At 42.7% G+C, this 16650-nt stretch overlaps 1 protein-coding gene across 1 annotated transcript in view; it reads left to right on the top strand.

The window, feature by feature from the left end:
• Positions 1-16650, top strand: part of LOC139453992 (uncharacterized) — a 54036-nt gene that overhangs the window by 13836 nt on the left and 23550 nt on the right. Inside the window, exons 2-7 of the mRNA XM_071235466.1 lie at positions 1111-3171; positions 9113-9323; positions 10648-10794; positions 11822-12057; positions 14002-14529; positions 16018-16339. Coding sequence (XP_071091567.1) covers positions 3102-3171; positions 9113-9323; positions 10648-10794; positions 11822-12057; positions 14002-14529; positions 16018-16339 — 1514 coding nt within the window. The 5' untranslated portion in view covers positions 1111-3101. The remainder of the gene's footprint in view (positions 1-1110; positions 3172-9112; positions 9324-10647; positions 10795-11821; positions 12058-14001; positions 14530-16017; positions 16340-16650) is intronic.

Raw genomic sequence — 16650 nt, 5'->3', positions numbered from 1 at the left:
GATCAGATCGTCTTGACTGGGAGTTGCCATTTCAATGGAAGCAAATGCAAGTGATATGAGAGATGGAATCTGACTGGTCAATAGGAGGGACATAGAAGGGACGTAACTCGTAACAGCCACTGGTGGTGCTACGATCGAGCCTAGAAATTCCAGCCTAGTTTGGCAAGGGTGGAAACTGGACTTTTGTAGTCAATTAACTCCCCTGCCTCGGGAAGATGGGGTACAGTGCTTGAAGTCCATTTCTGGTGTTCTCCAGCCTTGGTACGCTGGGTTTCACCAAAGGTGTAAATGTCTAAGACCTTCATCACTTCAGGCTTTCCTCCCACATTAAGCTGACGCGCCGTGATATAACTGGAATACTGTTAAAAGCGGCGTTAAACATAACTCACTCACTTACTAAACAAGTAACTTTGAAAACTGCCTCCGTTCACCCAGCATTGAAAGAGTACCTGGTAGGAGGAGATGGGAATGTGACTGTTAACCTTCAAGTGCCTCACAGGATGCTTGGGTTGTATACTCCCCATGGAGTTGAGTAGTTATTACATCGAAAGCGTGCTATAAAATTCATCATATGTTACAGTGTTATCAGGCTTATTGCCTGTTATTCAACATATTACACTGGATTGTTGCTCATACTATCAAGCACTGTTTGCTTGATCAAGACTTGATTATTCGCAGGCCTCAGAATCTTGCCGACTGGCATATAATGATGGTAACTCACTCATAATAACGCAAATTCGTTTTCAGATTTTTGCATTGGGTTGAATCCATTCTGACAAAGCTGGGTTTAGCAGACGCCCTATTTTGGTATTCTATGCTTGTCGAAAGAGGCGACTAACGGGATCAGGTGGTCAGGCTCTCTGACTTCGTTGATGCATGTCATCGTATCCCAATTGCGTGGATCGATGCTCATGATATCAATCTCTTGATCGTCTGGTCCAGACTCGATTATTGACAAACGTCATATAGCTAGAATATTGCTGAGTGCGGCGTAAAACAACAAACCAACCAAATCCTTTTGTGAACCCAGTAAAATGTGCCATGTTTCATTGTTCTTTACCTTAACACGGATGACATGTATCGCATCTTAATCAAACTTTGTTTTTCCAGATATGGAGCCCTCAGTTATAAAAAGAAGGCGGAGTCAATATCCACGTGGTTATTATAAACGGGGCAACAGAAGCAACAGCTGCTCTTGATGTGGTAACCAAGGATACCACGTGTATGCTGTCTGAAGACAATGGCAGCATCGAATATCACATGAAATCTACTTAACTTCATCAAGAAAGCAAGTCTACATTAATCTCAGAAGCTGTAACAAAGTCCCCCAATCTGGATAACCCTTTTCTCCATAGAAACGGATCTACACTTTTTGTCTCCATAGCAACAGATCTACAGATTTTGTGTCCATAGCAACAGATCTACAGATTTTGTGACCATAGCAACAGATCTACATATTTTGTATCCATAGCAACAGATCTACAGATTTCGTTACCATAGCAACAGATCTACATATGTTGACTTCACAACAACAGTACTGCAAATCTTTTTCTGTAGCTACAGATCTTCGACTATGGTTGTCTACAAATGAGACAGCTCTGATTATTGGAACCCATTCTCTCCATGAACCTATTTTAAGTCTGTAAGAAGTTATTACTTAGAAAGTAACCTGATGAATTATTAGTTCTAAAATTCCTTTGCACGTTGTTACTGTCCACATCCGATGTTCATATGTGGAAATATAGACACATCATTTTTACATATCAATGATTCCATACCGTATATTGTCAGGGTTTATGCCAAATAGTTGTGATCCAAAAATAATCATGTTTCCATATTTTTACACACTAATCATTCCACACAGTGACTTCTAACCCTCAAGCCAAGAAGTTCTGGATTGTTAGTTTCTTGTTTTTGCAAGGATGTGTTAATCATTCATGTTCCATGAAAGGGAAGACTTTGCCAAAGACTTGTCATTGATTAACTCGTGTCGACAAATTGACTGCACTCAGTCTGTCAATCCTGTCTGATTGATTACTGAATTTCCATGCAAAACTTATTCATCTTTTGATGAGTAAGTAATTCGTTACCAGGTGCTGATACTCAAGAACAATAGGGCTCCCACTGTCAAGGACTGGTGTATTTAAGCCCAAGGGATCACTATTTGTGCGTTGTTTGATAGTGGCATCAGCTCAGTCCCAAGCTGTTGTATACATCGAGTTAGAGACTAATGTTCGTGATTGAAGGCTCCTGTTTTACGAGTGTGTTTATGGGACATAGCTAAAGGTCCGGATACTGATGGCTGACAACTGTTTTTCATTGGTTGCTTAGAGCATTGATATTGGCTTGTGATGATAGAAGCTTTGTTGACTTTGTGATAAAAATGTGATAAAAACAGACCATATCATTGACTCAATTATTCAACAAGCTCTGATATCCGGCAGATATTATCCGAATGTGTGTTTCATTTCCTTGGAGAAATTTGCCGTCTGCCCTAATCAAGATTAGATATATATTGGTGTGTGATTGGCACGTTAAATCAACATTGCCAGCAAGGAACAAACCAAAGGTGATTAAATGGGTATGAATTAATAGTAACCTAGGCAACAGACTGACTGAATACAGAGTTTGCTGTTTAGACAGTGAGATTACCCTCACAGATGAAACAATGGCAACAACTCACCTATGACGGAACTCGACAATATCGTGTGGACTACTGCTGTGAGGATTATGTTTGAAGCCTGAAATGGGTACTAAAACAAGATTGTGTTTCATTTTGTGTCCTTGTGTTTCGTATGGATTATATTGACAACGGTGTGGTATGGATCCGCAGTAAATTGGTTTCGATTTATTGAAAATCTTTTTCTGACAATGACACTGACGTGACCCCGTGGTGCGTCTGTGACTTCATTAATTGACATTGTGGAGCGTCATTGTAAGAGGGTTGTCTTGAACCCAGACACGGGAACTCTGCAACACAGCACAAGCAACCAGATGGTGATCGACTTACGGTGCTGTCAGACGAGATATACCATGATGAGAGTTATCTCCCTCTACTCAAGACATCTATACTCTGTGGCGTTGTGACAGTTGGCGCTGTCATGAAGTCGTCACTTGTTCTGGTGGCGCTGGTGTCGGCGGTATTCTGCCGTTGTTTCCACAAACAACCAGGTAAGATTGAACTTCCTGTATTTGTACCTTGTGAGCTAACCTGTGAAGATACGGGGTAGAATTTGTCTTCAGCAACCCATGCTTGTCGTAAGATGCGACTAACGAATCAGGTGTTGAGGCTGGTGACTTGGTTGATGCATGTCATTGTTTCCCAATTGTGTGGATCAATGCTCATGATATCAAGCACTGGATTGTTTTGTCCAGACACGATTATTTACAGACCATTGTCATTTCGCTGGAACAACAAACAAACAAACCAACCTTGTGAGCTTATGTGTTATGTGAAGATCCAGGGTAGAATTGGTCTTTCAGTAACCCATTCTTGTCACAAGAGGTGACTAATGGGATCAGGTTTCAGACTTATTTAACATATGTCGTTGTATCCCAAATGTGGAGATTGATGCTCATGATGTCAATCACTGGATTGTCTGGTCCATACTCGATTATTTAGACCATTATCATGTCATCCATTCCTTGGCCAAACAGTGGGTCCATCCATTCCTCGACCCAACAGTTGGTCCATCCATTCCTTGGCCCAACAGTTGGCCTATCCATTCCTTGGCCCAACAGTGGGTCAATCCATTCCTTGGCCCAACAGCGGGTCTATCCATTCCTTGGCCCAACAGTTGGTCCATCCATTCCTTGACCCAACAGTTGGTCCATCCATTCCTTGGCCCAACAGTGGGTCCATCCTTTCCTTGGCCCAACAGTGGGTCCATCCATTCCTTGGCCCAACAGTTGGTCTATCCATTCCTTGGCCCAACAGTGGGTCAATCCATTCCTTGGCCCAACAGCGGGTCTATCCATTCCTTGGCCCAACAGTTGGTCCATCCATTCCTTGGCCCAACAGTGGGTCCATCCTTTCCTTGGCCCAACAGTGTGTCCATCCATTCCTTGGCCCAACAGTTGGTCCATCCTTTCCTTGGCCCAACAGTGTGTCCATCCATTCCTTGGCCCAACAGTGGGTCAATCCATTCCTTGGCCCAACAGTGGGTCAATCCATTCCTTGGCCCAACAGCGGGTCTATCCATTCCTTGGCCCAACAGTTGGTCCATCCATTCCTTGGCCCAACAGTGGGTCCATCCTTTCCTTGGCCCAACAGTGTGTCCATCCATTCCTTGGCCCAACAGTTGGTCCATCCATTCCTTGGCCCAACAGTGGGTCCATCCATTCCTTGGCCCAACAGCGGGTCTATCCATTCCTTGGCCCAACAGCGGGTCTATCCATTCCTTGGCCCAACAGCGGGTCTATCCATTCCTTGGCCCAACAGTTGGTCCATCCATTCCTTGACCCAACAGTTGGTCCATCCATTCCTTGGCCCAACAGTGGGTTAATCCATTCCTTGGCCCAACAGTGGGTCCATCCATTCCTTGGCCCAACAGTGGGTCCATCCATTCCTTGGCCCAACAGTGGGTCCATCCATTCCTTGGCCCAACAGTTGGTCTATCCATTCCTTGGCCAAACAGTGGGTCCATCCATTCCTTGGTCCAACAGTGGGTCCATCCATTCCTTGGCCCAACAGTTGGTCTATCCATTCCTTGGCCAAACAGTTGGTCAATCCATTCCTTGGCCCAACAGTGGGTCCATCCATTCCTTGGTCCAACTGTGGGTCCATCCATTCCTTGGCCGAACAGTTGGTCAATCCATTCCTTGGCCCAACAGCGGGTCCATCCATTCCTTGGCCCAACAATGGGTCCATCCATTCCTTGGCCCAACAGTGGGTCAATACATTCCTTGGCCCAACAGCGGGTCTATCCATTCCTTGGCCCAACAGTTGGTCCATCCATTCCTTGGCCCAACAGTGGGTCCATCCATTCCTTGGCCCAACAGTGGGTCCATACATTCCTTGGCCCAACAGTGGGTCCATCCATTCCTTGGCCCAACAGTTGGTCTATCCATTCCTTGGCCAAACAGTGGGTCCATCCATTCCTTGGTCCAACAGTGGGTCCATCCATTCCTTGGCCCAACAGTTGGTCTATCCATTCCTTGGCCAAACAGTTGGTCAATCCATTCCTTGGCCCAACAGTGGGTCCATCCATTCCTTGGTCCAACTGTGGGTCCATCCATTCCTTGGCCGAACAGTTGGTCAATCCATTCCTTGGCCCAACAGTGGGTCCATCCATTCCTTGGCCCAACAGTGGGTCCATCCATTCCTTGGCCCAACAGTGGGTCCATCCATTCCTAGGTCCAACTGTGGGTCTATCCATTCCTGGGCCCAACAGTTGGTCAATCCATTCCTTGGCCCAACAGTGGGTCCATCCATTCCTTGGACCAACCTTGTGTCCATCAATTTCTTGGTCAAACTGTGGGTCCATCCATACCTTGGTCAAACAATGGGTCCATCCATTCCTTGGGCTAACAGTGGGTCCATTCATTCTTTGGTCCAACTGTTAGTCCATCCATTCCTTGGTCAAACAATGGGTCCATCCATTCCTTGGGCTAACAGTGGGTCCACCCATACATTGATATGGATGGAAAAGTGCTGATTTTGGTGTAAAACAACAAACACATATTTGTTTAATCACCAACTCTGTGTTCCCTCCCCTATGGGATTCAGTCCCCATTAGAGATGCCCAGGACTTGGTCATTAGAGATGGGGACCTCACCATTAGGGATGGAGACCTCACCATTAAGGATGGGGACCTGGTCATTAGAGATGGGGACCTGGTCATTAGGAATGGGGACCTGGTCATTAGAGATTGGGACCTGGTAATTTGAGATGATATTATGGATCGGGTGGTCAGTTGATTAGGTTCGTAGTATATCACTGTACACTGAATTATCAATCACTGGATTGTCTGGTTCAGAGTTTATTATCTACAGGCAGCCGTCATGAAACACAAACAGTCGTGTTCCCCACCCGTGAGTGGTCAGTGGTGCACATGAGCAGATTGTGTCTCCAGGTGTGTGTTGCCGGGCACTGACGCAGTGCAGGTGACAGCTCTACAGCAGTTTCAATAAATGACTGGCTCGTCAGAGAAAGACTCCTTGTTTTCAAGCTACCTGCTGTTTGGCAGCAGTTGCACTGACAACACTAACGTTGCCTTTCCAATCCTTGAGTTCTCAGACGGAGGGTGGTTGTTAACCCTTCGAGACATCATAGTGTCTGCACTAGTTAACCCCTTCAAGGCTGTGAGTGATTTCATGTGGTCTGCACTAGTTAACCCCTTTGAGGTTGTGTGTCAGTGTCTGGACTAGTTAATCCCTTCAAGACTGTCATTGTGTCTGAATTAGTTAACTCCCAAAGGCTGTGTGTGGGAAAAAAGTATGCACTAGTTAACCCCTTCAAGGCTGTTTGTGTCAAATAGTCACTTGTTAACTGGTTAACCCGAGAATTTAAGCTCAAGACAGTGAAACCTTGTTACTGTGAGAGTCAGTTTGTTCCCCCTGAACTTTTGTTCTGGAGTATTGGTTCTCATGAACAATATACCCGGGATGAGGACAGTACCGTATTTTCTTGAGTATAGTGCGCACTTTTTTCCGAAAAAACACAGCTGTGTAGAAGTGGGTGCGCATTATACACGAATTATGAGTTTGGATGTTTTTTTCCCCCCTGGAAAGACATTACCGTGAGCACGAAACACCGGAAATACCATCTCAACAAATCCATACTGAAGTACGCAAAATAATCATGTAATTAGACTGTCTGGCTATAAAAAGTGTTCTTTGTATATCTGGACTTACGTTTGTAACTTATTTCATTAATTTTATTCAAAATTCCTTTTAATATTGTTTTTCATAATTTCGGCGAAACCGTGTGTGAAGCGATCGGAAGATCGCACAACTCACCGTTATTAACAGCAACCACGGTCAGAATACCGCTATTGACGCCTTGAAAAGAACTTTAGTTGACAGAGATTGGATACATATATCATAAATGACATACTTTGACTCGTTAAAAGTCATATTTGTTTTTGTTTGACGATTCTATGTCAACATGAATTCTCGCGATCACGCTATCACGTGCGCGTGAGCCTTGATGGTGACTGGTCAGACTGGTTCCATGTAAAAAATAATACCCGGGAATAGTGATCAGCTGCTTCGCTTAGGGTTATTATTATTTTAAATATGTTTAGTAAAGGCTACATATAATTAAGAAAATAATGGAATATATTATTCCTGATAAAAAAAATTGTTTCAGATACAATTGTTGCCGATCCTTGCATTAAAAATCCTATAAGGTTATATCATTGGGTGTGTCTTGACCGAATCACCAGTCGATTCTAAGAAAACGTGTGTACAGCTGATTGCTGTTTCCGGCTTAGTTTACGAGAAAATACACAAAGTAATCTTAATCCCTAGATATAAAACAATGCCTAGCAGAACAATAAATACTATTTAAACGGTAAATAAACATGTCTGGTGATTTTTTATCTCAAATTTCGAATTTGTACTGACGAAGTTTCTCATCACCCGTTCGTTTTGGCGCTGAAAGGGTATGGTGTAATTTTTTTCTGCTCATAATATTCAAATTTCTTTTTTTCCAAAATATTGAACCCGCTAGAGGGGGGTGCGCATTTTACATGGGAGTGCACTATACTCAAGAAAATACGGTATTTCCTTCTCTTGGTCATTTTCTAAATATGAATTTTCATTCCTCCAGAGGGGGCACGGGCGGCCCGGGCGGCCCAGTCGTCTTAGGCGCCGCGATTCGCTGTGCAGAGTTGCGTCCCTTGGCACGCCAGAAAACTATGATTGTGGGTTCGAATCCCGGTTCACCCCGATTATGTTTCTAGGTTTGTCAGCACCACACCCTTGCTCGTGGATTTCACCGAAGTGGTTAATGTCTGAGACCTGCATCACTTCGGGCTTGCCTCCCACATTAAGCTGACACGCTGCGATATAACTGGAAAACTGTTAACTGTCACTGTCTGTTTTTAACACTCCCCCAGAATATTTATACCTTGCACTCATTCATCGTTCACATTAACTCTTAACCCTTGTGACTCAATCATGTCAATACAGTGCAAAAGTAAAGAGGGTCCAGGGGTCCTATGCACCTATAGTGTTCCAATCCAGGGACCCCCTAAATCTAAACATAAGGGGTTATGACAAGGAGCCTTCACATTCATGCACCCTTGAAATCCAGGTTAGAATAGGTCTTCAGAAACCCATGCTTGCCGTAGTCATCTTCCCGAGGCAAGAGAGTTAACTGACTTTAAAAGTCCAGTTTCCACCCTTGCCGAACTAGCCTGGAATTACTGGGCTCGATCCTAGCGCCACCAGTGGCTATTGCCAGTTATGTCGCTTCTAAGCCTCTCCTATGGACCAATCAGATTCCACCCCTCGTATCACTTGTGTTTGCTTCACACAAAATGGTGGCGCCCGGTCAGGACGATCTGATCGATAATCAAGATCTATATTGTGATAAAACGGGTCTTACATCGCGAAATGCACCAAATAACGTGAGCACCTAGATTAAACACATGAAAAGATTTTGAAAATATCTGCTGACAACGAGTTAGCGGTGCACATGCTTTGCAAAACCTGCACTCGACCAAAATCTGCATGACAGTTTAAAAAACGGATTTCGATTTTGGTGCGCGATTTTGATTGGACTATGCATAGACTCGTTAGCCCAGCCAAAATGTAACTCCATAACACCAGCCTAGTTCGGCAAGGGTGGAAACTGGACTTTTATAGTCAGTTAACTCTCTTGCCTCGGGAAGATGGCCGTGGTAGGCGACTATGCTTGTCGTAAGAGATGACTAATGGGATCGGGTGGTCAGTCCCGCTGACTTGGTCGATCCATGTCATTTTATCCCACTTGCGTGGATCGATGTTCATGATGTCAATCACTGGATTGTTTGGTCCAGATGATTATTTACAGATCACTGTCATATAGCTGGAATATTGCTAAGTACAGCGTTAAACAACGAATAAAGAAATCACATTCATGCTTTATTTCGAACACTGTGATATATTGGTGTGCCTGTTTCAGAGTACTACCAGCACCGGTCCCTGTATCACAACGAGAAGAACCTGTCCATCATCCTGGAGGGCAGCAACAGGTTCACCCACATGGTGGCCAACGCCATCCTCAAGATCCTCCTGGCCGAGACGATGGGGTACTCCGTCAAGGTCAACAACCAGAACTCCATCAACGCCACACAAATACTCAACAGAATCATCGGATGCCCAAACCTCCAACAGTGAGAATATTACTTTGTTTATTGAACTCTTTGTGTGAATTGTAGAAACAGTACTTCCAGTGAAGATCTTGTTACAATAGGTCTTCAGCAACCCTAGCTTGTCATAATAGGGAACTTGGCTTGTGTAAGAGGCGACTAACAGGATCGGAGGGTCAGCCCTGCTGACTTAGTTTATGCTTGTCATCGTATCCCTATGTGCGTGGATTGATGCTCATGATGTCAATCACTGGATTGTCTGTTACAGACTCAATCATTTAAAAACTGCCTTCATATAGCTGGAATAGTGCTGAGTTCGGCATTAAACAACAATCAAACAATCAAACAAACAACAGTCATTTGCAATGATACAATTGTTTTATTTTATCTTCTCACCTTGTAACAGTTACAGTTATGTTTATTAAATGCTATAGATAAACAGAAATGGTTTGACACTATGTTTTGGGTTTACAATAAAAGTGTATTGGTTCCAGCCTGACCTTACTCTTTCAGTTTGAATCTTAAAAACATTTACTTGGCTAACCCAACCTGATCATATCTGAACCCAAGTAACGATGTTCTCTTGATCGAAAAGGAAATGACCGCCTCCGTGGTCTAATGGTAGAGCATCCGCCCGGAGAGCAGAATGTCCGGGGTTTGATCCCCGGCCGTGTTATATTAGAAGACATTAAAAGATGGTACTTGTTGTTTCCCTGTCTGGTGCTGGGCATTAAGGGACTAAAACAAGGACTGGTCAGCTCGGAGTCAGTATTCTGTGCCTGAGTGGGATATTCATGTCAAACTGCGGCATGGTATCTCAGTGGGCTAGCACTATAAATCGGCACCAGTCCGGACTAGTACAAGCAGCCACACACACACACGTGCATGCACGTCGCTATTTAAGTGCGATAATCTTGGACGTGGCATTAAACCCCATTTCACCTCACCTCAAAAAGGAAATGAAGAAAACAAAATTTAAGAAGATATTCTCAGGTAATGGAAAGGTTATAAAATAAGGAATATATTAGGGGTGGTTGCGTAGCCCAATGGTGAAGGCGTTTGCCCATCCTGCCGAAGGTGCCCAGGTTTGATTCCCCACATGGGTACAATGTGTGAAGTTCATTCCAGGAGTCCTGAATAATATTGCTGGAATAATCCTCAAGTGGCATCAAGCCTCACTCACTGGAACATGTGTAGGCATATAAGATTCAAATGTAGTCAGGAAAAGAGGTCTGGAAAGGTTTGTGAAATGTGGAACTTATTGAATTGTGAATATGGATAACAAATGAATAAGTAGAACTCTCCCATGGAACAGGCAGGTCATCGAGGAGTATGTTTGTCCCGACAGGTGCAGCTTGCAGCAGATTAGCAAGGACTCCATTCCGGAGACCATGGTGAACTTGGAGGTGTGGATGCCGGCTGCATTTAATGAGGCGCCATGGATCAACACTGGGCAGGTGTTGGACTGTGGGCCGTTCGGGCCCTCGGGGAGGAGGTGAGGTGCTCCCACTGTAGTGTCTTACATTAATATGATGTTCTTCTCAACAAGAGTTGTGTTGGTGTTGAAATACTGTTGCCCCAAGTATCGAGTGGATCAGGCTGCCTACTAACTTCTAAAACTGTAAGAGTGATTTGTCAATAAAACCAATGATGTTTTGATGATGGTGTTACACCTGGATGTTGTAGATGATGGTGTTACATCTGATGTTGTATTTGATGGTGTTACACCTGGATGTTGTTGTAGATGATGGTGTTCCACCTGGATGTTGTAGATGATGGTGTTACACCTGGGTGTTGTAGATGATGGTGTTACACCTGATGTTGTTGTAGATGATGGTGTTACACCTGGGTGTTGTAGATGATGGTGTTACACTTGATGTTGTAGATGATGGTGTTACACTTGATGTTGTAGATGATGGTGTTACACCTGGGTGTTGTAGATGATGGTGTCAGACCTGGATGTTGTAGATGATGGTGTCACACCTGGATGTTGTGTTTGATGGTGTTCCACCTGGATGTTGTATATGATGGTGTTCCACCTGATGTTGTGTTTGATGGTGTTACACCTGGATGTTGTAGATGATGGTGTTACACCTGGATGTTGTAGATGAAGGTGTTACACCTGATGTTGTAGATGATGGTGTTACACCTGATGTTGTGTTTGATGGTGTTACACCTTGATGTTGTATATAATGGTGTTACACCTGATGTTGTGTTTGATGGTGTTACATCTGGATGTTGTAGATGATGGTGTTACACCTGGATGTTGTAGATGATGGTGTTGCACCTGGATGTTGTAGATGATGGTGTTACATCTGGATGTTTTATATAATAGTGTTAAACCTGGATGTTGTATACATAAGATGGTGTTACACCTGAAAGCTTAATTGTCACACCCATATGGTGATATTTGCCAAGGGACAGATAATTCCTCTTAGCTCGTAAATTGTCCCTTTAATATGTTATAACAAAGTTCACTCACCCACTTCACGGCCTCATGAGTTAAAATATTTTCATTCCAGGCTGGGCTGGTTCCTGGACACACACACTGTGCAAGAGTTCTGGAAGAATGGTACCATTATTGACCACTGGAGGGCACTGCAGCTCCCTGTGGTTGCCGAGACATTTCATTGGATGGACAAATTAAACATGTCAAAATATACAAAAATGAACAATAATAAAATATTTCATGGTCCTCGGTGTAGAGGGAAAGGGGCAGATAGTATCAAGTGTGCCACAATGTTTTCCAGCTATCAAGGTGAGCTACACAGATTTATTCAGTCAGGCTTAAAAAAATAAAAGAATTGGATCTCAGGCAATGGCTTTTGAAAATATGTAAGCAAATAAACAGTTGTGTATAATCAACCTGGGAAAGGCCTACATAAAGTATTCCTTGATGAGTAAAATCTGGAATACAGTATTTGACTACCCTTGGACTAAAAAAAAACTAATATAAAAACGAAAGGCGCAGCAAACCTTATGATGATGCGGGCGGTGCCTGAGAACCAAGACTATTATTTTTTTAGCCTAATAACAACATGTGTGTTCTTCATTACAATATCACAACTATGTTCAATGGTAAGTCAGGCCTTCTGAAAATGTCTGCAGACGGTAAAATAATGTTTATTGTTCTGTAAATATGTCAAGATAGAAGAAGCACTATAAAAAGGAAGCACTATAAAGAGGAAGCACTAGAAAGAAAAACATATATATGTCAAGATTGATTCCACCATGAAATTTTAGAATCGTGCATTCTGATTGGTCTGATTAGTATCTAATCTACTACATTACTGCAGAAGAAAACATTTTTTCGGAAGTATTTCTTTCACAACCTGCCTGTTTGACGATTATAAATACTGATCCTACTTCAATAACATTACAAAATAATGTGCTGTGGTCGCTTCAAACTCTGAAGTAAGCGTGGCAATATATTTTGGGCAAAAAACTTGATGAACAATACCTGTTTGGGGATTGTGAAATTCAGTGAGATCAACACGGATTGACTTTTGGCGCTTCTCGATCACGTACTGTGACACCATGTGACACCGTGTCACAATGCTGAGTTTCCGCCAGTAGAACTTTAGGACGTCACAGTAGTGGTGTGTACTTCAGAACAAAACATTACAATGTTTGGTTCATTTTCTCGAGGGATCTTGAATAATGCTTACAGGGTACACCTGCCAATGTAATTTTATTGTGTCTCTGGGAACATGGTTCAAGCATTATGTTAAAAATTATGGTTTGGGGACAGAGAGCTAACAGATATGCTAAATAAAACTGATCTTACCCTTTCACCCTAAAATATGAAGCTCTCCCGAAGCCACATGATGAAACATGTCTGCTGTACCGATGGAATTTGTGTTTGTTTTGTCATTGTGCCATGGTAGAATGGAGATAAACCAAATGTGTTATCAGTGTAGAGGCTTAGATCTTCAATTCAATACCTGTAAACTATTCAAATTCATAACATCCGTCTGTGTTCCCATTTAATTACCGGTAATTACCAGTTTTTTACCAGTAAAATTAGGCTTGGACTGGTAATTCATGACTGCAAGTTCCTGTGGACCGGCAAAGTACCTTATAAATCTTTGTTGTTGAACAAGACATCAGCAATATTTATATATTCATGTTGTATTTAGTATATTTTTCGAACGAAGCCAGTTTGTTTGTTAGGTTTACTATCAGGATTTCCCCTTGTCTATTTTTAGTGGAATGACATAACATTTCAGTTGCTTCGAGGTTAAATATATATTTGTAGCACTTTAGTCTCTTAAGCCACATACAATAGTCTCATCTGAGATTCCCTATCCGTGACATCCATTATTCACAGGTTTATTTAGCCCATGAAGATGTGGGGTGAAATAGGTCTTTAGCAACCCATATGCACCGTAAGAGGCGACTAACGGGATCCAGTGGTCAGGCTCTCAGCCTTGGTTGATGCATTTTATTGTATCCCAGTTGCGTAGTTCGATGCTCATGATGTCAATCACTGGATTATCTGGTCCAGACTTGATTATTTACAGACCGCCGTCATACAGCTGGAATATTGCTGAGTGCGGCGTTAAACAACAAACAAACAAAACGAGGTAGTTTTGTTCATGTTGTTGCAATTAAATTTGGTTCATTCCATCGACCCATTTATTATTTTGTCCAATATGAATAATTGATGCCTTGAGCATGATATGTTTATTTTGGTTTTCAGATTTGTCTGCCGAGGTTATTAAAGAGCAAGTTAAGAGACTCGACTTACTGGTGGATATAGTATGGTTAGAAGGAAATCTGAATAATTTTGTAAAGGAACAGTCCGAGAATAAGGCCCCGCTGTTGCTATTCAGCTGGCACCCAAGCGTCATCTTGGCTTGTAATAATTTTACACGAATTAAATTACCTCTCTGCAAACACGATGCTTTCAATTTACCGTATGATTGTGATTTCAATGTAAATCAACTTAATAAAGTTGTATGGCATAAAATCAAAAGTAATGCTCCTAAGGCTTATGATCTCATATCGAAAATGACGTTTTCACAAGACGATTATGATCACATCTTAGAATTACATAACCAAAACGTGACTGCGACAGCAGATGATATTGCATGTAAGTGGATTAACCATCACAACGCCACCTGGGAGACATGGATGCCAAAGGACTTATCCAACAAGACCAAAATCTACCTCGGGGGGTTGTTTCCCATATCTGGAGAGGTTTGGACGGCCCCTGGTCTAGTGGAAGGTACGTTGGTCATGGACTGTACTGTGGGATGGGTAGGTGATTTATGAACAGTTCTGTAGGGATAGGTAGGTGATATGTGAAGAGTACTGTAGGGATAGGTATGTGATATATGAACAGTACTGTAGGGATGGGTAGGTGATATATGAACAGTACTGTAGGGATGGGTAAGTGATTTATGAACAATACTGTAGGGATAGGTATGTGATATATGAACAGTACTGTAGGGATAGGCCGGTGATATATGAACAGTACTGTAGGGATAGGTAGGTGATATATGAACATACTGTAGGGATGGGTAGGTGATATATGAACAGTACTGTAGGGATGGGTAAGTGATTTATGAACAATACTGTAGGGATAGGTATGTGATATATGAACAGTACTGTGGGGATAGGTATGTGATATATGAACAGTACTGTAGGGATAGGTAGGTGATATATGAACAGTACTGTAGGGATAGACTGGTGATAAGTGAACAGTAGTTAGGGGATGGGTAAGTGATTTATGAAGAGTACTGTAGAGATAGGTATGTGATAATATTATATGAACAGTACTGTAGGGATAGGTAGGTGATATGTGAACAGTACTGTGGGGATAGGTAGGTGATATATGAACAGTACTGTAGGGATAGGTAGGTGATATATGAACAGTACTGTAGGGATAGGTATGTGATATATGAACAGTACTGTAGGGATAGGTAGGTGATATGTGAACAGTACTGTAGGGATAGGTAGGTGATATATGAACAGTACTGTAGGGATAGGTAGGTGATATATGAACAGTACTGTAGGGATAGGTAGGTGATATTTGAACAGTTCTGTTCAGTATAGGTTTTTAATAGAAAGTCTAAAAATGTGAATTTCTGACAAATGGTAACAGATGGTTTTAGTCCATGCATTCATCAAACTGAAGAGTGAGTGAGTGAATATGGTTTTACACCGCTTTTAGCAATATTCCAGCAGTATCACGGAGAGGGGACACCAGAAATGGGCTTCACACATTGTACCCATGTCGGGAATCAAACCCGGGTCTTCAGTGTGGCGAGCGAACGCTTTAACCTCTAGGCTACCCGACCGCCCCTCAAACTGAAGACCAAGGTGCAGTATGTGGTGACACTTCCAGGAGTCCAATGTCTTGATGTTACTGAAGTAAAGCTAAAAGCAGCATAGAACCTTATTCCCACAGTAACTTGCAGGCTGGAATAGAGCATGGTAGACTTTGCAAAGGGAGACAATTCAGACATAGGAGCTATCAATGAGCTTGACAATGGAATATTTTTTCGAATGGAAACAGTTTGTTCTAGAGAAATTGTTCCATGGGAAACTTAATCCTGGGATTGAACTGAATCTCAAATAACTTCACAGAAACTACTGAAATGAGTTAGCAGTGAGACCCAGTGTTGAATTGGCTATACATTGACTAATTATGATTTGATGAAAACTGGCAAATCCTTACATAGTTACTGAACAATGAATCAATCTGTTTCAGGTGGCCGGTTAGCTATTGAAATGGTGAATAAGGACCCCCGAATTTTACCGGAACACCATCTGGAGATGCTTGTGAGTGACACCCAGTGTATTGCAGACGAGGCGATGAGGGCTTTCATCAAATTCATCACCGAGAAAACACCAACTTCGCCCATGGCGGGAATATTAGGTCCAGGGTGCTCTGACACAGCGGTGCCCATCGCCGCTCTCTCCAAACACTTCAACATGGTGCTGGTGAGCTATGGTGCCGAGGCTGCCTCTCTCACAGACAGGGCCAAATACCCGTACTTCTTCCGCACCATCCCACAGATAAACTATCACAGGTGAGTACAGATTGAAGTCACACAGAGCCAACTGTCATATTCTATGGGCCCATTGACTGAGACTTTATGAAAAATCTATCGCTTAGTAGAAAGATCATTTCAAATAATCTCCTCAAGTATTTCGTAGATACAGCACTGCCTGCTGTCATACAGCAGTGGTGATGAGGATGATGATGTGAGACAGCTTTATGGATGATGATGATGATGATGTGAGACAACTTTATGGATGATGATGATGATGTGAGATGGCTGTTATGATGGGGATGATGTGAGATGGCTGTTATGATGGGGATGATGTGAGACAACTTTAT

Source organism: Haliotis cracherodii, unplaced genomic scaffold, assembly GCF_022045235.1.
Source record: "Haliotis cracherodii isolate W230 unplaced genomic scaffold, xgHalCrac1.p SCAF_10, whole genome shotgun sequence".
Taxonomy (NCBI): domain Eukaryota; kingdom Metazoa; phylum Mollusca; class Gastropoda; order Lepetellida; family Haliotidae; genus Haliotis; species Haliotis cracherodii.
Note: the sequence above shows the minus strand (reverse complement) of the source record. Positions and strands in the feature narration are given on the sequence as shown.